This window comes from Diadema antillarum, unplaced genomic scaffold (genome assembly GCF_040938485.1).
Source record: "Diadema antillarum isolate AM-2024a unplaced genomic scaffold, OU_Dant_1.0 seq00001769_RagTag, whole genome shotgun sequence".
NCBI lineage: Eukaryota > Metazoa > Echinodermata > Echinoidea > Diadematoida > Diadematidae > Diadema > Diadema antillarum.
This window is the reverse complement of record NW_027272450.1, coordinates 95,817-117,389: the sequence shown is the minus strand read 5'-3', so window position 1 is coordinate 117,389 and position 21,573 is coordinate 95,817. Positions and strand designations below refer to the sequence as shown.

The 21,573-nt window shown below is 39.4% G+C and overlaps 2 protein-coding genes across 2 annotated transcripts; both read right to left on the bottom strand.

The window, feature by feature from the left end:
* Window positions 1–2,880: 2,880 nt before the first annotated feature.
* On the bottom strand, window positions 2,881–10,061 carry LOC139712182 (uncharacterized). Its single transcript, XM_071624020.1, has 3 exons — window positions 9,922–10,061; window positions 5,437–5,503; window positions 2,881–4,719 (listed from the first exon to the last, which is right to left on the bottom strand). The coding sequence occupies exons 1-3, from the start codon at window positions 9,988–9,990 to the stop codon at window positions 4,622–4,624; spliced, it is 234 nt and encodes a 77-aa protein (XP_071480121.1). The 5' UTR covers window positions 9,991–10,061; the 3' UTR covers window positions 2,881–4,621.
* Window positions 10,062–13,144: 3,083 nt separating this feature from the next.
* On the bottom strand, window positions 13,145–20,639 carry LOC139712179 (uncharacterized). The gene is made up of 7 exons (XM_071624018.1): window positions 20,469–20,639; window positions 19,613–19,748; window positions 18,467–18,622; window positions 16,676–16,907; window positions 15,877–16,141; window positions 14,156–14,422; window positions 13,145–13,273 (listed from the first exon to the last, which is right to left on the bottom strand). Exons 1-7 carry the CDS (start codon window positions 20,637–20,639, stop codon window positions 13,145–13,147), a joined length of 1,356 nt encoding a protein of 451 aa, XP_071480119.1.
* Between the last annotated feature and the right edge of the window lie 934 nt (window positions 20,640–21,573).

Genomic DNA, 21,573 nt, shown 5'->3' with positions numbered 1-21,573 from the left:
AAAATTCAGGCCGCAACATTATCAGCTCCATGTATTTTTATTGTTTATTGTTCAGTTATAACAAAATTTCGATATAACGAAAGAAAACTGCTGGTCCTGAGGACTTCATTATAACGGGAGTGTAAATCATGGTACAATATACTAGGTAAACTGAAACATATCATGGGGGTAGGCAAGAAAATGAAATACATGTACATGTACTCTGTACAAATGACATGGTAGGTAGACTACCAGGGTATTTGAATCACGAGCATCAGAGCAGCACGCCACACATCCCTTTATATCCATCCATCCATGTTTTATATCTGTTTCTTCATGTATTGAATGTATATCAACATACATCATATAATACATGTATATGCATATTATGCACACATGGAAACACAGACACATACAAATGAACATACCCACACACACACACACACACACATGGACGCACACACACATAATTCACTGCCTACTTTTACTTTGTACCGACTTATATTCACGAACAGCAACTTTGTTTTTTCTACTGTACATGTAGGGCCTACTTGATACACTGATCAATAAAAATATACACAAAGGTAATATTCCAATCCAAGTGTCATACACTGCGTTTATTTCAACTTGCATATGTATCACTCCAAAGTTGCACTCTTCAACATGCAGAATAATCCTGTAGTTCATCTACTCAAGTTAATGACTGCCACTGTGTAGAAATAACGAATATAGTTGTATCATACAAGCTGTACACTGCATTAAAAAAACAAAACAAAAAAACAAAAAAAAAACCAACTCAAATGCATGAATGACTAAAAAGAACTGGTCGGCACTACAGGACAGAGACAGTTATTGATTGGGTCTATAATCCAGCCAGCATGGACCCATTGATAGCTTTGTGAATAAAGTATGGTGATGAATGTTCTTCAAATCATTCTAACAGCAGCAATTGACCTATGTATAGTAAAACTTTTAGATTCAAGAGCAATACTGTATTGAGCTCCATGGACACTGCATGAGGATGACATGTATGTTTACACAAACGTCTATCAACTAAAATGATCATTTTCAATTGCACCAATGCATGACAAAATGATACATGCATTATTAAAGGACAAGTTCACCTTCATAATACATGTGGATTGAGTGAAGTCAACAATGTTAGTAGAACACATCAGTGAAAGTTTAGGGAAAATCCGACAATCCATTCAAAAGTTATGAATTTTTAAAATATCTGTGCAAACACTGCTGGAGGAGAAGACTACTACAGAGTATGATGTCACATGCGTACAACGATATAAGGAAAATAAAAGGAGGATTTCACAAAACTTGACTTTTTGAATAAAGTGCGCACTTCCTCGACTTGTTACTCACTTATGTTAGGGGTAATATTATTCCCCCTGACTTCTGAAAGAGAGAAGTCGAGTGTTCTTTTATTATGTGAGAAAAGTGAGAATATCTTGAATTTTCTTTATATAGTTGTACTCATATGACATCACAAGCTATAGTAGTCTTCTCATCCAGCCGTGACTGAGCAGAAACTTCAGAAATTCATAACTTTTGAACGGATTGTCCGATTTTCCTCAAACTCTCATTGATGTGTTCTACTAATATAGCTGCATTCACTCAACCCACATGTCTATGAAGGTGAACTTGTCCTTTAAGTAGTCTTACTCGTAAGGGGTCTTTTACGGCAGTGTGTTGTCAAGCTTTTACAATAAGCATTCAGTGGGTCGATTGTTTCTGGAAGTTACAGCTCACACAATGTACATCGGGAGGAATGAAAACTAGACATACATGTACATGTACATATCCCTTTTCCCTTCACATCTGATGAAATATCAAATGGTCTACACAAATATTGGTCAGCAATTGGACATAATTCAATCATGACTCATTCAATGAGGGTCGAAATTAATCACCCATGTACTGCAAGCAATGACGTCACATCATGAGATAATTTCAGAATTTGACTGTCTGCTGATGGGGCTCAAATGAAATGCTGCATACTTATGGTGACCATTATAATACAACAAATATTACCTTGTCTATTGTCATACAGTAAGACACCTGAAAGTCCCTTAGGAGTTATATTTTCCCTACAAGACTATTTTCCCACATTGCTGCAGGGTGCAGGGAAAGATATACTGGTAATCTTTTGGTGAAAATATAACTTGTGGGAATGCCAAGTGTTGATTACACTTCCAATACACAATATCCGTATAATACAATAATATCTCTACCTGCAAAATGTTGGGAGTTCTGTACCTATTCTGTAATAAAGCAACACTCATTGCCAACATGTGTGATGAAAATGATGATGTTCTTGCTGAGTATCAGACACTAAAGAGAAGCAACAGATGTGCTCTTCAATGAGACTGGCTCAAGCAAATTGGTCATGGAATGAGGGCAACCTTAGATGCACATGAAGATGAAATTATGTGAAAAACACTGCACATGAGACCAATTTCTCTCATCTTGAATCAACAACCCTTTTTTTCCTCCCCAACAATGATGAAGAACACCCTACACTGTACGCTGTCAGTTCATTAAAAAAAAAAAAGTTACAGCAGCACTGTTTTTCAACAACTGTAGTATGGATGCAAAACAGATTCTGTCCAAGGGGATGTGGCAATATACACTGTATTGTATTTTCACATCTACAATGTACGGAGTGTATTATTTTCTTCCTGCATTCTGTATTTTCCATTGTTTAGTTCAATATTAGATGAGCTAAGAATCAACATGAGACCTATTTAAAAACACTATGATTTCATAATCAATTATGCATGTGGCAACTTTTTGATTGTATTGTACAATTATTATTCTTGGACAAATTAACAGCATTGTCACAAACACTTCAAATTTTTCACACATGATCATTAACCATGGTCTCTTAGAATGATTATTTATATTCTTTACACCTATTTCATGTACAGATTCAATGATAAAATCTACAGAAGCAAAAAATAAATAGAAAACATGTTGGCTCAATGTACACATATAGACATAAACACACACAAAACAAATTCTGAATCATTGACAACATCTCTGTACACAGCAACGCTTGACAACTGCTAGGCAAAACAACTAACTAGTATACCATTCTATTTTGGCAGACCACATTTTACGAATTATTTGTATGTCGCATACAATCTTTCTCGCTTTCATGCAGGGAAGTGGAGCTATCTATTCTCAGAGATTGACACGATTAAGTAACAACTTTCCTCAGCTAGGACCAAATTGAATGAAGGCACACATGACTAACATAAACTAAGCACACAGGTACATGTACTATGTATTCACACATTTACAAACAGCTAGGAAATAGCACAGAATGCCTGCCAGGGAGGGGTCCAGAAGTCAACAAGGAGGGTTAGCACAGACTGTTGGTAGAAAGACTGATGCTTCCTGTTATTATTGCCAATACTTGGACATACAAACTGTAGGGAACACGGACTAAAACTCTTCTGCCACCCAAAAGCAAAAACAAACCAAACACTACAGACTTAACAACGCGACTTGGCAATGCACGATTATTATGACTCCAGTCCAAAAACGTCTTTCTCTCTTTAAATGTCCATATCATCACCACAGAACATTCAGAGATAACAAATGGTTAATCAATTTCAAGGCACACAAAATTCTAATGTTCCCTGCAACGGTTAGACATCAAACTCTCAGTCATATCATAATAACGTCAAGAGAATCATTTGGGAACAATGCACAATTTTGACTTTCCTTAAATGGAGCATTATAAACAAGAATTACGGGATGGTAAACAAATAATGCATATGTGGGTTGACTGGCACATGGCTCATGGAGAAAAATTCCACCAGGTACTGACACAAAGTATCACTGATGTATCACTGATGCATGCTTTAGCAGCATGACACTGTCACATTCACAGGCATGTAAATAAGAAGCACTGTGAAATACTGTTGGCAGGGATTTAAAATAGGGGGCAGGGGCACACAAAAGGAATATTGAAATTCAGTAACTTTTGAAAAATGGACTTTACTAAAAACTTGGGCACGACCCCAGTATTTCAAATAATGTTATTTATTTATTTATTTTTTGTATTTAAATTCATTTAATTATTAGAAGCTGAGCACACAAAACTGTGTTGGTACAACACTGCTTATTATGGACAATTGATGGCACTGACTGTTGTACTGCATACTGTGTACACACTCTATGCCAGAAGACACATAGGTATTCATGTAAGTCTGCCAGAAACCTGATACTTCTCATATCAACGAGATGCAGAAATATAGCTGCCTGCCTTTCTCTTTGGCTCATATTTGTTGTGCAGAGGGCCTTTGATGGCGGGCATGTGGCCATTCCTGACTACTAATGGTGGGAATTGGAAAAACATATGTACCATGGGCACTTACAACGTTCATAAAACACAAATGCGATGCATGTACCTTGAACGGAACGATAGTTGTTCAGTGGAAACTGTAAAACCTGGTGTGATGGATTCACACCTCTGTGAAATTGAGGGATTAGGACAAGGGGGCAGAGGAGTAATGTGACAGTGACTTGGTCATAAAGAGGTTTGAAGCACACCGTCTGGACTCCTGAAACTGTGCAATGGACAGCGATGCATTCTCCTCCCCGAGACGGTGGACGACGGAACCTACTTGTCAGTCTTCTCCGGCTCGTCCACGCCTGCCTGCATCATGAGGTCAGCCACGCTCTTCTCCAGGTCGTCAATCCTGTTCCCCATTTCGTCTAGTGAAAACTTGTGGGTCAAGGAAGAAGGCAGATTGCATAAATGCAGTGCAAAGAAACCCTGTTATAACAAGGTTATCGGGACTGCCGATTTCATCTCATTTTAACCATTACTCCATTGTAAATGTACTGAATATGAGACCCGCTAATAAACACAAAACTAGAAAACTGCTGAATTCATCTTGTTTAACAGCAGCGCGACCTTGAGCAAATTCCAATACAGAAGTATCCCTGTAGTACTTTTGTAAATAAGTGGATTGTAGAGTAGTTTCATCTACAGTAGATGACTACACCAGACATCCCAACCTTTATGACCTGTAAAAGGGGGGATGATTTGGCTTAATAGTACAATGTAGGAAAGAAAGAGCAGTTCCCATAGGAGAATGTAGTAAAATTATCAAGAAAAGTAGGAAACTCCTGATGAAACGGGAGCTGGGAATGGTCAAAATTCAGTTGCAATATCCACTGTACATATATTGCAAACAGCACACAGGTACCAATTCTGAGCTCATCTCAAGAACAGCTGTCTAGAATGCTAATGTAGGGTACCACAAATCCCCTTGTCCCATTGCTTGGGGCAACTAAAAGCACAGCTGGGCAAACAATATGAATGCTTTACATGTTGGGTATCTGTAGACTTCTGGCTTAAAATTTGTTGTGCTTAGAAATATGTCCAATATATATATTTTTTTTCAAAGTCAACTCTTTGCAAAAGGATATTCCGTCCAATGATGCGGTCAGACATTGCCTGAAAATTGTTCTGCATTTGTTCCAGAAGTTGTTGGACCTGTAAGGGAGAGACAAGCAGAGAATTCTTGAGAATTACTTCACTGTTCCTGTATTTCAAAAAGTTGAATGAATGAAAGTGATACCAAGCGCATTCACCAGTCCTCAAAAGGCAAGTACAGTAGGATTTCCAAAACTGGATAAATTACAAATTATACAGATTTTTAGCTAGAGGACTTTATACCCATTGCTGTCAGTCTGATACAAATCCACATTGAATATCATGCAGTAGAGTACAACATGCACTAAAAGTATAGCTGGTCTTCAGGTTGCATTCCATTTCATCCCTTTTTACCAAACTCAAAACATACTTAGAGTCAAAGGATGCAAAACAGACATTAACAAGCTATTGTATAAAATACTAAGTCAGCATGTACTGCATAAGCTGTTATTTTCGCGAGGGTGTAATTTTCGCGTATTTCGCGAATCACAGTTTGATCGCGAATTTAGGAACACATGAAAATATCTCCATGCACTGGGTTGATGCTACGCATTAATGATAGTGTCGGTGTCAATTCGCGAAAACAACATCTCGCGAAAATGGCTGTGACCTCCGCATTCGCGGAAATATTTGTACGTGAAAATAACAGCTTATACAGTAGTTTTTTTTTCCTCCTTGTATCTTCTAACAACATCCCCCCCCCCCCCCCCCCCCTCAGAGTTACTGGTTAGTTTTGTGTCTCCCCCGACTATTTGTACATCAGTTTTACATGCTTTGAAGCATTGAACAGTACTCATCCCTTCCTCCTCTAGACTACTTTATTCTCCCAATGTATGAATAGTGCACTTGATAGCACTTCACAATCCAAACAATATTGATGAGCATTGCTTAATATAAAATGGAAGAAGTCATCAACTCTAAAGAAGCAAAAAAAAAAAAAAAAAAAAGTTGCCATCAGTATTTTGTGCCCTTTGAGAAACACTTAAAACATTTTCAAGATTTGGTAAATTTTTGCATATCATGCCATACTGGGTGAGGACGAAAAATCTAAATCAAATGTGGTTCAACTTTTACATGAATTATTCAAATTTGATATACAGATATATCTACTTGGGAACAAAAAAGGATAATAATATGATATACCATGATTGTATTTTGATAGTTTTTACATAAAATAAGCGAGACCATTTCTACACATACAGTGTAGATTGAACTGATGAGTGATGGCTGTAGATTGATGATGGCACCTACAATGTACATGTACAAGTACTGTAAACATCCATATTTTTGCACGATTCATTTTTCCCACTGAGCGACTCAAAAACATATTCGCGGGTTCTTGAATTCGCACTGCACGATTGTCAACCCATTAAACTATGCAGAGAAAATTGTGCAGGTGTTTTTGCAGGTTTTAGAATTGGCGCTAGCCAAAAGTAGAGCGAAATAAGCGAAAATTAATGCACCACAAAAATTGTGTTTATAGTACATGCACACTTGTACATACATGTGCAATCATGTGGTCTACGTACATTTAAATATAAAACATTGTCATACATGTAGTACTTACATTGTAGAACCTAAACTACAAATGTACATGTGCACCTTCAGACACACAATGAAGACCTGAATACAAAGTAAATTCATATATAGGCTCTACAACCTCCATGTATTTGTAATTTTTTATTGTAAGTAGAACTTGAAGCTGATTAATTCAATTGAGTGAGGTTTGTAATGAATTCACTGCAAAATGACAGCATATCAACAGCTAAACCAAAAGATCTGCCAGGGGTTTGTTCCACGGAGAGTCTGAGACTACCATACGTCTGGCTTCACAGAATCCCTCTCCTATAGACACTGAAGGCTCTCATACGTGATAGTGTGGCAGTGTTGGGGGTGGGGGGGATGCTCACGCATGGAAACCAATTTACCGCCAATCAGTTATCACCACAGTATTAGAAGTGCATGCGGTTCATGCGCTTCTACTGTAGATCCTATACTCTTTGGTTATCACCAGTGTTAGGTAATTACACATTAACATGTCGACAAGCTGGTAGTGGTACTGTAGCTGTGTTTTTTCTTTTTCATTTTTCTCATGAAAATTTCACCCAAATCTTTGATATGTCGGCGTTAGTGTACTTTTGCACCTGTTTGTCAAATGATCTCCAAACATGCACAAACTCACCCCTGTTATTCAGTAATGTACAATACTTGTTTCTGAGTCTCCAAAGTCGAATGGAAGTTAAGGTTTAACACTTTTAGTATTTACGAGTGTCGTAAAATCGTTGGAAAATCTTGATCACTTGAAATGCTGCTCTGTACACAAGCACAGTATGAATAGGTTCAGCGCATGCATTAAGGGTTGATCATTTGGTCTGAATGTAGCCACACAGTGACTTTTTCTATGGTGTTGTTTAATTGCTAAAATTTGTTTATCTCTTATCCTCAGCCAAGTCCTGCATTAGCTGTTGTAGCTTCAAAGCAGTTGAGTGCGTGCGCGAGTGTGTGCTGCCACAATATCTTTCTCTTTCTCTCATTTTTGAACAGGTAGAATCTATATCTAAATTTCCCTTTCCTTCCAATCAATCATTTCTTTGTGGTTTCCCTCTGGTCTAACTTTCTCAAATTTCCTATTTACTGTACTTCTGCCTAATTGCTGTGTGGTTCCTTCATGGGTTTTTCCCTCCAACTACAAGGGTCTTTCCTTTCTATCCTCTCCAATGTGTCGTTCTAATGAATCATTTTCTTTATTTCCTTTTCAACCTGGATAATTCTTTCTTTCCTTCCTATTCATCTTTGCTTTCATCAAGTTTTGATTCATCTCTCATTCTATTAATCTACCTAGTGCTTTTCTGTTTTCAATCTATATTTTCTCTTTGCTTCCCTCATTTCTTTTCAAACGTATCCCTTGCTTTGCTTTATGATGCAAGTTTCTCTTCTTTCTTTCCTTCCATCATCTTTTAGTGTACTCTCTCTTTTGTAAAACTTGTTTCAATTTTTTCTAGGTTTTTTATGTTTTCTTTCATTTCCTTCCCCCTTTTCCTACTAAAAATCCTTGCCGTATAGGCTTTACATTCTTTCACCCTTGTCTTCTAACCACATTTTTCACGATCTTCTTTCATTCACACACATACACATACACACACACACACACACACACACAAAAAAAACCCATTCCTCAATCAATCGCTAGTACCACGACTCGGTACAAGCTGAGAAAGGCAGAAAAAGTATTATCTTTTTACAGATACCACAGAACTTGCTCAGATCGCTATGAAATAGCTACATTCAGATCAATCAAGGCGCTGCTCGCTGCTGTGAATGTGTTTTGCACACCGTGCTGTGCTGTCTGCTCCTATACAACACAGTTATCGCAGAGAAAACTAGCTGTGATCGACATATTCTGACAAGTGTAAAAGTATCAAAACGGTAAAAATTCCTTTTCCACGGGCCTTGAATCTCACTCAGATGCAAATATTTGAGGCTGTTGGATGTTTAGAGTGAGTTTGTGCATGTTTAGAGATCATTTGACAAACAGGTGCGAAAGTACACTTGCCCTAAAATGTCAAACAGCTGGTGAGTGCAATATATTTATTAGATGTTAATTCTACTATGTAAGTTTAAATTTGTTGATCTACAAATACAATGTGTAGGAGTAGGACTGTGAATTAGACATAATCAAGGCGGATGGGCTATGGCCGATGGGCCGTGGGGTAGTTTGTACCTCACCCAATTGCGATGAGTATCCGCAGTGGCCAGTGCCAGTGCATGAGAGGCTTCCGTCTATCTCCTTGCAAACCTCAGAGAAGTGTCAAAGCAAAACCTTCAAACAAATTTTTCTGTCTAATCAACATCATGGATCATACACCGCCTATACTTCATAGTTATAGACCCTACAAGTTTAAGAGTCAGAGATAGACAACGTGGAATACATGTGTACAACTACAATCAAGTTTACAACGGAGCACCCCTCCCCATATCCATCATGGTCATACTAGAAATTTAGAACAGCGTTGTACAGCTAGCCACAGGCTACTACCGAGTACTACAGGAGTACAGTTGCACTCACTCAGTGTCAGTGAGTCAGAGCAGAGACAAGAGTAGCAGCTACGCGACGATAAAGAATGGAGATGGCGGGGGGGGGGGGGGGGGGTGGGGGGGGGAGGAGAGCTCGAGAGTTTGCACTGTTCATAATTGACATAAAGTTTTAATGAGTGATTACTAGTACCTGGCAACCTTGTCCGTTTAATGCCTCTAGACCTTTTACTTAGATTATTGCAGAATAAACTAGACATGATCTACCTGAAATTAATTCTGCCCCATCAACTAAATTAATGAGTTTACAGAATACAGGACCTTGCTGTATTGCACGGCCGTAGACGTACAGACCGCCACGGACACTACACGGACGGTACCGAACGATTGAGAGAGGTGGTGAGATGAGGCGAATGCGAATGATTGATATCATAAAATGTACTTACAAACTGCGTCAAGTCTTGCACATTCTTGCCATCAGCTGGATCTACTAGGTCTTGCTTCGTGTCGGTCATGATTGGTGCTTGATATTATGTGATAAATGCAAAGCAGGACTTGGCTTTCGACGGTGTTTTCGTAGTTTTGTAACTAGCCGCACACAGAGCTCCTACTGAAAAACCTAGTTTCGCCGTGTATATGGTAATACATTGTACTGTGTGTATCAAGCCGCTCAGTGTGTGATGTGCGTGTGTGTGGGATCGGGGGAGATCGGGGACGGTGTGCTAGCATTGCTCATCAGTGTGTGTACGTATGAACGAGGGTCGATGTACTTCAGTAGTAGTAGTCTAATTACTTCGCTACGGTGCGTAGCTACGTACGCCTATCCTGCCTGACCTCAGCTAATCAACAGGCATCCAATGACATGTATGGTATCGCCAAACTGCAAAACAGCAATGCATCAATGTATTGTTAAAACATTTTCCATATTCCTTTTCTCTGTTCGGTAGGAAATGCATATATTTCAAGGGAATCTCCAAATTTAACAAATATCTCAGTTCAGTTCTTTGACTGATAAAGTTGTCATGTCGGCTATCTCTGCCATCATCCCCAATGCCATAAAAATCAAGATTCCTTTCATCCACAATTTACTGCTATCACTAATGTATTAGGAACCATAGAGATATACATTGTATACAGGGCGCTCCCATTACAATGAACATGGTTATATCAAAGATCCTACACACTACAGTAGGATCTTTGGTTATATGCAATTTTATTACAATGAAGTAAACATTCAGGGCCCCATTTCATCACAGATATAATCGATTATAAATTTCCTCACCACACAGGCTGCCATAGACTTATAATAGAAATCAACTATATAATCAATTGTAAGTCTTCATAAAACAGGGTCCAGGTCCCCGAATTGATACAACTAATGTCCATAGTCATTACGCATAATTCCCTTCAATTCCAACAAATTTTGCTATAACAAAAGAAAAAGTCAGTCCCAAGGGACTCTGATTATTATAGGCATCACCTGTACTTATTCGAGAGTGGTACATATATTTCTATGAGTGTATACCTCTATAAATATGAATCACATTGGTCTTGAACTTTTCAATTTACAGATAGGTATTACTTTCAGAAGAAATGAAAAGAACAGACAGAGGTGTGCATTCCTGGAACAACTGATAAAAAATAAAGTAAGCAACTGATAAAAAATAAAGTAAGCCACTAATACGATTGGGGGAATTTAAAAAAGTTCTTTGATACTGTATCAAATATTGTGGTTACAGAGCGTTATTGAAAATGCATGTAGGATTTTGAATCAGTAGCTACATGATGCAGATCCAACTGGATAGCAGTTCACCATGACAAAACAAAATAGGTCTCAATTGCTTGACCAGCAAATGAATGGAACAATGCATAATTTCTATGCCCATGGTATTTTTGTTAGTGCTCAGCTTCTTAGCATTTTTTTTTCTCAGAAAAGGAGATAATTAGGAACCAATGTAATTCAAAATTGAGTGGATGAAAAGAATAAGGTTTGGTGCTAGCAAGCATCCACTTATGACTTTAGTTTACCTACATCTTTCTTGTCATGGCATATTTCTCAGGTCCAAGTGCAATTGTCTGTAAGTACAGGGAGATATTACACACTTTCACAAATGCAAAAGAAATACAAAATGTATAATGAAAGATTGTAAAAGTGTACCATGTTACCCTTTCCTGTGTGTTTGTATAAATCAGGCATAGACACAGACAACATAGACACTCAACAAGAGAACAAAATTAAGTTTTAGGTTTTATTTCTTTCTTTTTTCTTTTTTTTTTGGTAGTCTTTAATGTCCAGATATGATTTGAACACAAGAGGAACTCTATGAATCAAATACACAAATGTACTCACACAGACAGACAGAGAAACAGCCTCACACATGCATACACACAGACCATCAAGGCTGTCATATGAAGATACTGTGTAAGTGTTGTTACCATCTTCATGTTGGTGAATAAGTCTGAATAGTGAATTTGTTTAACTCATCGAGACAAAGACAGAATATTTCAGTGGTTTGATGCTGCACTATTTTTTTTTTTCAACTACAATTTCTATCATCCACTGCTAGGATTTCATCAGGTACAACAAAACATTACCTTTTATTTGAGGCAAAAGCTATTGTTTCAGTGTCAAATTGCAAATGTTTGTGTTTTTTTCCTGATTTTGTGTGGATTTAATGAATCTAAATACTTCCATCTAATCTTTCTCCCACATACTATATGCTGTGAAATTCAGATGTGCCAATTTGGTGATGACAAGGTGTTTTTTTTTCTCCAGCAAATATCCCTGGGATTTGAACGGTTAAAGGAAGCCAAGCAGTTTATATACTTACATTCAACTTTCTGCTTTCATGTCAAGGATTACCTACAATTGTTGTATCTCATTTTACATCCAGATGAATTGCAATGTTATCCTTTCATACCCATGATCTAACGTTTCATGGAAACACACAATAAAGTGGACGATAACACTTAAACACATGATTCATATCTGAATTTCATATTTTCTATCACAATTATGTTCTTTCATTCAGCCAGCTTTCATTTACTTGACGTTAAAAAGGTTTTTGTGTTAAATTCCATGCAAAAAATCATATTCTCTTTCTCCAAGATCTTACAACTACGATTAAGTTATTAGGCACTTATGCCCATCACTATAGGGCCTTGAGACAAATCCCAACCATAATGCTGTGATTGCACATTGGATAGATATCAACATGCATAAGACGGCAATTTAGATCTATAACTGGAAATCAAGCATCAAATTATTGCCAAATCCATGGGCGTCCACAGATTGACTACCAAAAGATGAGCATGGCACTCTTCAAGCCTAGGTGAGTCAGGTAGTCACTGAAATTGACAACACGGTGATATAGGTTCACCCGCACGATGAGATATATGGGTGCAGACACCTATTGAATGGTGACAGTGCTGTCTGGTGCATATGACTATGATTGAAGGGTGGCACTGCTGCTCACATATTGCAGAGGGGAAGGGAGGGGGGTGCATCCCTATCAGGAAGTGACCACACAGCCTACTGCAAGCCACTCTTAGGCTCAGGCTTAGATGATTTCGGCAATGTGCATGACTTGGCCCCAAAGCTGTGGGTTAATCGTGATCCTAGAATGCATCAATGCTCTCGGTTCATTTACATCCCTCCCAGGGTCTCTATCATCTCTTCCCCTGTCTGGCTGCTTTGAACTTTGACACACGCTTTGATCCTTGACCCTGCTCTGAAGGAACGGGAGCTGCACTGGGTACTGCTGAATGGCTGTGCTCAACAACGTTTCCTGTAAATGCCTGCAGAAGAAAAATGGAAATGAAGCAAGATTCTTGTTGTATTTTGATGCAATCAAAACACAAATTAGGCTAAATTCTCCAATTTCAAATATCATATGAAGCAGGTATACATCCACATGTTAGATAACCACCTAACATCAGTGCACCTTAGCATCAGTACATTTTATCCCATGACCTTTTAAGCTACCTTTTCATTGTTTCAATTCATTTTGTCTCCTAAAGAAAGAAAGAAAGAAAGAAAGAAAGAATCCAATTTATATGACCCATAATCACATTATACTGACAGAGTCAAAGTTATTGAAGCTAGGTAAACTGCCACATAAGGTGATTTGGCTAAACATTTTAAAAATGTCATATTTGCTGGGGGGGGGGGTGAAAATTACATATCTGATAACTTATCTAACTCCTGTTATTAAAGTCCAGACTATTGAAAAGTTTCAAAATATGTCAGGTTTGGGGAAGCATGTTGCTGATATGCTGTGAATTGACTGTTTGTGTATGAATACCACATCTCCTGCATGCCTGATGAATCTGAACACTAATGTCGAGGGGGTTGATACCACCCCCTGGTCATTTTAGGGTTAAGTTCAAAATAAAATTTTTCAAAATCTTTTAGTGTGTCTGTGGCTGACATTTGGAAATTTAATGACACAAATTCTACATCATGGGAAGCACAGAGTCTGGAAAATCGTATCATTTGAGGAGACTGATGATAAACCACTTTTATTTCACATAATGAAGCAGGAACAGCAGCCAGTACAACTTTATTGTCTCCATACTAAATTACTTCTCTTGCTGCTGTTATTCAGCACCTAGTTGCAATGACATGTTTTCTGCATTGGACTAATTTGATTGATGTGAAAAGAGAAAAGAAAAACTTACAGACACAGGCGCAGGCAGAGGCTGACGCTTTCCCTTAGCTTCTTCCTTCCTCTTGGATGTAGATTCTGCCTGATGTGGGACAGACGTCTGCTTAAGAACAGACGTGGGTTGTGCTTCTGACGACTCACGCGAGTGCTTGAGAATGGACCTGGGTTGCACCTCTGACGACTTCCCACCCTCACCACTGCTCTTGGAATGGTAGAGCTCATAGATATCGCCGGGAGATCTGGGCGATATGTCTTTGCCATTCTCCGTCATGGGTGGTTCCTAAACAGCGAAGGAAACAAAATCATGCATTGCACATACAGTAAGTGCTATCTAGTGACTCAAATGGACATTTAACATTGTAATGCACCACATTTTGGTGTCCATTACTCATAGCAGTATTGCAGCCCCTAATTCTAACAATCTTATGTGTTACTTGTAACGGTCAATGCTTCCACACAGGAGAATTACTAGCAGGGAGGGGAGTACTTGGTCTGAATCCCACCCAGGGCATTCAGGTTTTCTCCACAATGTCCATCTTGACCAAAGTACATGACGCAAGGGAATGATAATTTTGATACAGCAGTGAAGAGGACTGATAGTGGGGCAGATACATGAAAAAGATGCTCACATCCGGCGGAAAGTATGAAATTTTGCATATAGGGGTATTTTGAGGCGCTGATTTCAAAAATTGCCGGATCCAAGAGGTCTGACAACGGGGTCGGCCGCCATTTTGAATTCCAATATGGCCGCCGTCAAAGATATCTATCTTCAGTTCTGAATGACATTAGCCATTGGAATTTGATATATTAAAGCATGGTGATATGATGACTTCAATAACAGACTTATTTGATTTGTCTGACAAGCTGCACAGCAGTCAATTTGAATTTTTATACATATTTGCCATGGTGGAGTGTTGAAAATCTCTATCTCGGGTTTGTAAATTAGGCTACCTGATTGAGAGCGCGTTTGTAACTGATAGAGTGCGCGCTGCTGTATTTACATTGTGACGTCAGTGAAAGGTGCATTATGCTTCCTTTTTGCTGCACTTTTTGACATGCCCGTGAATGTTAGTCATGATGTTTGTCTTCGTAGTCACATTGGAATTCAAAATAGCAGGTATTGCGTTTGTCAGACACATCACATCAGTTAATATTTTAACTCAGTATGTTAAAATACTTGTTTACCCCTAATTTCAGGGTCACTCACCACTAAGAAATCGAGATAGGGATTTTGAATATTTCGTCGAGGCGGCCATATAGGAATTCAAAATGGCGGCCATTCGATGTTTGTCAGACACTCCAAATCAATCTGTCATCAAATTCAATGTGTCAAAACGCTCATGTGTACCAAATTTTGGTGCCACAGGTCATTCAGAACTGAAGATAGGGATCTTTGAATTTGTTTTGCGATGGCGGCCATATTGGAATTCAAAATGGCGGCCGACCCCGTGATCAGATCTCTTGGATCCCGCAATATTTGAAATCAGCGCCCCAAAATACCCCTATATGCAAAATTTCATACTCTCCGCCGGGTGTGAGCATTTCGACCAATTTTTGTTACATATCTGCCCTACTATGATGAATAAGACAACATTCATATGATGAAGATGATGATGATAATTATCATCATCATTATTATCATTATCATTATTATGATTACCAGTAATTATCATCACCATCATTATCATTACTGCTGCTACCATTAACTAACATTACATTGAAAAGCACAAATACCTGCTTGTCCTGCCCCTTATTGTGTGTGAAGTGGATGACCGATGTCGAACCTGGTCCATCATCATCGCCATCCTCTTCATCCTCGTCATCGCTGTCATCTTCTCCGAGATTGAGAGTCATTTCTGACGTGGGAGGTGTCTGCTCATCGCCCCAATGAACGTGCCTTTGACTTGGTCCCGTCACTGTTGGGAGCTTAGCTTCTTCAGCTGCTGCGGTTTGTTTGTGTGACGCTACTGTCTCCTCCTCATAATCTTCATCCAACATGCTGCATAGATAGAAATGAAGATGATGCATGCATTGTGAAGAGAAACGAACCTGTACCTTTCTCCCCTAACGTACAAATTCAGTATGGATAAACCTCCTTAGACTGAAGAAAAAAAAAAAAAAAAACACATCGCATATACACTCCTACATTCTCCTTACCTTCTATCTGAAAACCACAATTTTGACATCAGGGGGGCATTTCATGAAGCGTTTTGTCCGACAAATCTGTGCGGCAAATTTGCTTTCAGCCAATTAGATGCAAGGATTTCAGTAGCTTATAACAGTTTGTCAGAAAAAATATCTGACCAAACGCTTCGTGAAATGCCCCCCAGATATTAGAAATTGCACCATAATGAAGCACTTGTGATAAAGGGGACCCTGCTAAAACTGCAGGTGTCTGACAACCCAACTTGGAGAACATCTCAGCAATTTCAGCAACTTCAGCAACATCCTAGTAACATCCAAGCAACTTCAGCAAAGTCAGCAACACAAAATATCTTGACAGAGTGATGAATGGAATGCATAATACACTTACTCCATCTCATCCAGCTCTTCCTCCTGCCTCTCCAGTTCATCCAGTCTGGCCCACAAGCGCTCCTCTTCCTCGCTCATCGCTTTGGTGTCTGCACCACTTTCCCCAGCCCCCTCCTCTCCTCCACTCCCAAGACTCTGGTGGCCTCCAGATGGCTTGGTTGTTGCCGTAGTTTGTGGTGGTGGTGACGGCTCCGCAGAAGCCTTCTTCTTCTTCTTGTTTGCTCTCCTCTGCTCTGAAGTTTCCAGATGTAGGAAAAGATGAAAGTGGTGTGCCACTTGTTAGTGCTTACAGTTACCTTGGCTCTACGGTTATAGGATAATTTTCCCAAACCTAGATGTCCATTCAGATGGCAAATCTATAAAAGCATCAGAAGTTGATTCTAACCAATCTCTTCAGTTTTATGCTTTGGCACTTCGAAGGCCATAGTTACTTGGTGGAAAACAATCCCTACAGTAAATACTGGAAGAAAAGGACAGACTTCTGGAAATCGGTGAATTAAGATGCATCTTCTCTCTGAGTGAATGCACTTCATACAATGCTATATCATGAAAATGATGTCTTGCATCATTACCATTGCAGGCCTCGAAATAGGATTTTGGAGGGGCAAGGCCATTTAGAAAAGGGCACTTTTTCCAAGAGGCCAGGGCACTTAGGTCTGTCAGAGGGGCACCAAGGCCACATTGGAAAGGGCATGTTGGGTGTTTATACGTGATGTGAATGCCCCATAGAGCTGTATGCTATTGACCGTGCTGCTACACTCCAGCAGCGCACGCACGCATAAGATCTCTCCGCAGCAGACGATGTTAGGCAGTAGGCCATACACAATACGATGTAAGTTCTGTAATACAGTACGTTCTCAACACGTACACCGCGCTCGCTTTGGAGCACTTCCGGTGCCATTTTGCTTTGAGCATGCGGGCATGAATGCAGAGCGAGAGAGATGGCAATGCTCGCAGCCGTCCGACAGGCCTGGCATTTTTTAGCATGGCTTGCGACCACTTGCTCCGGCCTGCCGCTGCCTAGCTAGTAACTCTATGGCCGCTGCGCTGCGGAGGCAGTCGGGATGGTAAAAGCCGGTCGGGCGTACATGTACGTAGACTTCTAACGTTACACGTCGTCTCGTATCTCGGAAAGATACTTTGAGTTTGAATCAGATATAATTATTGGGACGCAAGTGAACTGAAGGTATGATATTTGAGATCAGGAAAGTTGTTCAAGCTTATTAAAGTGTAGACTTTGAGAAAGGGTATATTATAGAAGATACGTCATAAATAATAACTTTCATTCTAAAAGGGCACCACGGCCACAAGAAAAAGGGTACATTATTTTTGGCCGTAACTTTGATCAAGGAAAAAAAGGCATTGCGGCCAACGAGAGGTGGCCGTCGGTTAATTCGAGGCCTGCCATTGAAAACAGGTGACGATTTGATGATACAAGACTTGCAAACACTGTACTTCTACACCTGCATTCTCAGATTGTCACAATGAATGTAAAATCTTCGGTTATGATGAGGGGCATATCAATATTCTAGAGTTCACCAAACAGTGATTACAGGACATAAGCAGAATGTTTCTACCAATCTTACTACAAAGATACTTAAAGGAGTACATTAATCATTTCTTCTTACACGGGGAAATAAATCATAAAGAGAGAGAATAAAAATACTGGTACTGGCCAGAAACTGGCAGTATGACAAATAGCTTGACAACCAAAAAATTCTCTATTTAAAATCCTTTCCTGACATGGTTTCTAAAAGCAATGGGTAATTAGGATCCTGCTGTCACAATGTACCTCTCCATTTAGCCTCTTTCTCTGCATCATAGTCCTCCCTGATCTCCACCACGTCTCCCCGACCTTCTGTGGTGCTCTTAAGGTCCGAAACAAAGCCTAGTCTCGACTCCAGGAGATACTGCTGTTTCTTGAGGTCGTCTATCATCTTTCCAACGTCTATCAGAATCACATCCGCAGGCATCGGGATAGGACAGGGTGGGCGAAAAAGAGAAACACAATTATTTTAGGCTATATATCTATTCCATAATAAATACAGATCACTGTCTAGCAGATTAATAAAACAACAAAACATGTCTTTTGTTTGGGTGGAGGGTCAAGAACTAAACTGGAGAAGAGTGAGAAATGGGTAATGCTAACAATTCTTGGAGTGATCGTTGACGAGCCCTTTTCCTCTACATAGTGAATAGGGCTGAAGATATAAGGAGCTTCATCTGGTACCAGGATGCTTGCTCATGGATGGACGGACAGACAAACAACAAAGCCTGATAGGGAGGAATGCATTAAAAAGATATCCTGGAGAAGATATTTGCCAAGGAATGCCTTGCATCAACATAATATTAAGTAAGTAAAAAAAAAACAACAACAGAGAGGATAGATAAGGAGGACAGAAAGAGAGGAGGGGGAGAGAAAGTGCAAGAGAGAGAGAGAGTGAGCAACCAAGTATGGAAGCAGGGATGCCAATTTCACAAAATTTTTATGAGTGAGATTTTCATGACTCGGCATCTCGGCGAGCGAATGTGCGCACGAGCGAGGGTGTGGGAGGGGTTTTTCCCCCTGTAGCCTCCCACGGTAGGGTGCTTTTTCAATTTTTAGCTTTCAATTGTGCAATATTTTTTACTTATTTTGAAAGACAAAAGGAAAATATACCTTCAATGGCAACTATCACTTTAATCTTTTGAGCTATGCTCATTATTATAGGCCCAAGTTGCCGATTTCGCGCGGTTCGTGAGAAAAATGGGTGCCATGCGTGAGATCGTGAGACGGCCCCTAAATGCTTGAGTCTCACGCAGAATGCGTGAGACTTGGTAGCTCTGTGGAAGAGACATATGAAACTGCAATTTAAATCTGGTGGCAAGAATGCATATAACTCAAAAATTGAGTGGCACAGATACATGTAGGTGGAAGGGCTATCGACTGCCAACTTACATTTTTTCCGCCGGTCAATGACATCGCATGCCTGTTTGGCTGATCGTTCGGCAAACCAGTTGTCCCCAAGTAGCACTAGTATCTCATTGGTGTGAACAAGCTTGCCCGGCATAAAGGCAAGCTTCCCAAAGGGTACCTAGACATGATTATAAGAACCATTGGCTGTAACAAGTTTAGAGGTTTTCAGGTGCCTGTGCTGCACGAGAAGTAAATACGTTCAGCAGTATTAATAAGTGCACATTGAACTGGTTCTTTTAGTAGCTGAACAATTACACTATGGGTCAGTGAAACAATAGCGGAGTTTAATGTCAAGTTTAATAATCATTTCCCCTCCCTACCCGCCCCTTAAAAAAAAAATAAAAATAAAAAAAATGATAATCAATAATCACACAATAAAGGTGTATAATTGCTGTCTAAATGAAAACATGTTATTTTAGCCTCATTTCCTTCATGGAAAAACACAAAAACTCTGTTTTGTTCTGATAATGCTATCAATATCATTTCCATCATAAAAACATGGAATATCATTTTACAATGAGATATAAATCTGTAGTCCAGATAGGCATTTTGTCATCTGAGAATCTACACCTTGGGAATCCAAAAGAGGACAGAAAGGAATTCCTTTACCATCTAAAAATCTACACTTGAATAAGAATAGGCATAATCTGGTCCTTTCCAACATCTAGTCCTTTCCAACATGACTGCATTTTAGCAATGAATTCATATTCTTGTAAAATGTGATAATAAAACCAAAATTTTCAAATTTTCAGCTCATTGCTTGCTCTGTGTGTGTCTTGTACTGTGTATGTGTGTGTTAAAGAGAAACAATTAAACTACCCAAGTACCCGTAACCCACCATGATTGGGTGTGACACCTTGTCGGGCAGAGTTGATAATCTGGTCTTGAGTGCGGTGTAATCCTCATCAAATTTTTCCCACTGACGAACCTTCTCCAACGTCTCAAAGAGTGCCTTTTCCTCCTCCTCTTTCAATCTACCAATGCGTGCCAGGTCCGACTCCACAGCCATGACGCAAGCCAAAAGCTACATTACGGAGAAAAGTACAATCACTGAAAGGAAATACTGTAAAAAGGAAACCTAAAAATATATATATCTAGGTTGGGGTAAACATAATTTTATTTTTGTTGTTAGAGGCTTTGTTGGGGCCTACTTTACTTTCACATCTGTGACACAGCTTATGGATCATCTATTTTGGATGTAACTATTCATTTTAATTATTGCAACATTGGCTATCAAAGCATGAAACTCAAAGAAAAAAAAAATTAAAGTATGAGGCCAAAATATTAACTTAAAAATTTTAAATGACTTCGATACACACTGTGGAAGAATATAGCAGCAACTTCATGATGATGATACACTGAACTTTAATTAAGATCACTGGGGTTGTTGATGCAGCAACTACACATCTCTGGGAGGTTCCCCTGCCATAGTATATGAGGGGTTTGGATGGCTGTCCTCTGTCTTTTCATGTTTGACATCTGCTGTAATGAGTCTACTACCACACTAGTAACACAACTACGCATCACATGTTTATCACACATTTCTCTCATCTTTTTATTTAGCCGGACCAGACACTGTGCTGTGCACACAACATTTAGTATTTGTACAGTGACATGGAGGTGTATACTTAATCTCATTCGCAAAGCGCAAGTTTCCTATCAACTCCTCGTTAGCGCTTGTACGCTTTGACCCATTTCCACAGGTCCGAAGAAGTCCGATCCACTGTAGTCAGTGGTGGTCCGATCACAGTCCGGCTCATGATTCAGCTAAGGCCTAAGGGGGATGAAAGCCAGCTTTAGCAAACTTCTTTTGTGACGTCATACTAATAGAAGCACATAAGCATGCACTATCAATGACCATGCATGGCATCACTACAGACTGTGAGTGTGTGATGCACAGAGATGACAATGAAAGTAACGGCGCATTACCTAGCAACACCTAC

Coding starts and splice junctions, on each gene's coding strand:
- LOC139712179 (XM_071624018.1), bottom strand. CDS start 20,639: ATGGCTGTGGAGTCGGACCTGGCACGCATTGGTAGATTGAAAGAGGAG. Junction 16,142..16,675: donor GAAGAGCTGGATGAGATGGA/GTAAGTGTATTA, acceptor CTATCTATGCAG/CATGTTGGATGAAGATTATG. Junction 13,274..14,155: donor CTCTGCCTGCGCCTGTGTCT/GTAAGTTTTTCT, acceptor TTTCTTCTGCAG/GCATTTACAGGAAACGTTGT.
- LOC139712182 (XM_071624020.1), bottom strand. CDS start 9,990: ATGACCGACACGAAGCAAGACCTAGTAGATCCAGCTGATGGCAAGAAT. Junction 5,504..9,921: donor TGCAAGACTTGACGCAGTTT/GTAAGTACATTT, acceptor TCTCCCTTACAG/GTCCAACAACTTCTGGAACA. Junction 4,720..5,436: donor TGACCGCATCATTGGACGGA/ATATCCTTTTGC, acceptor ACAAGTTTTCAC/TAGACGAAATGGGGAACAGG.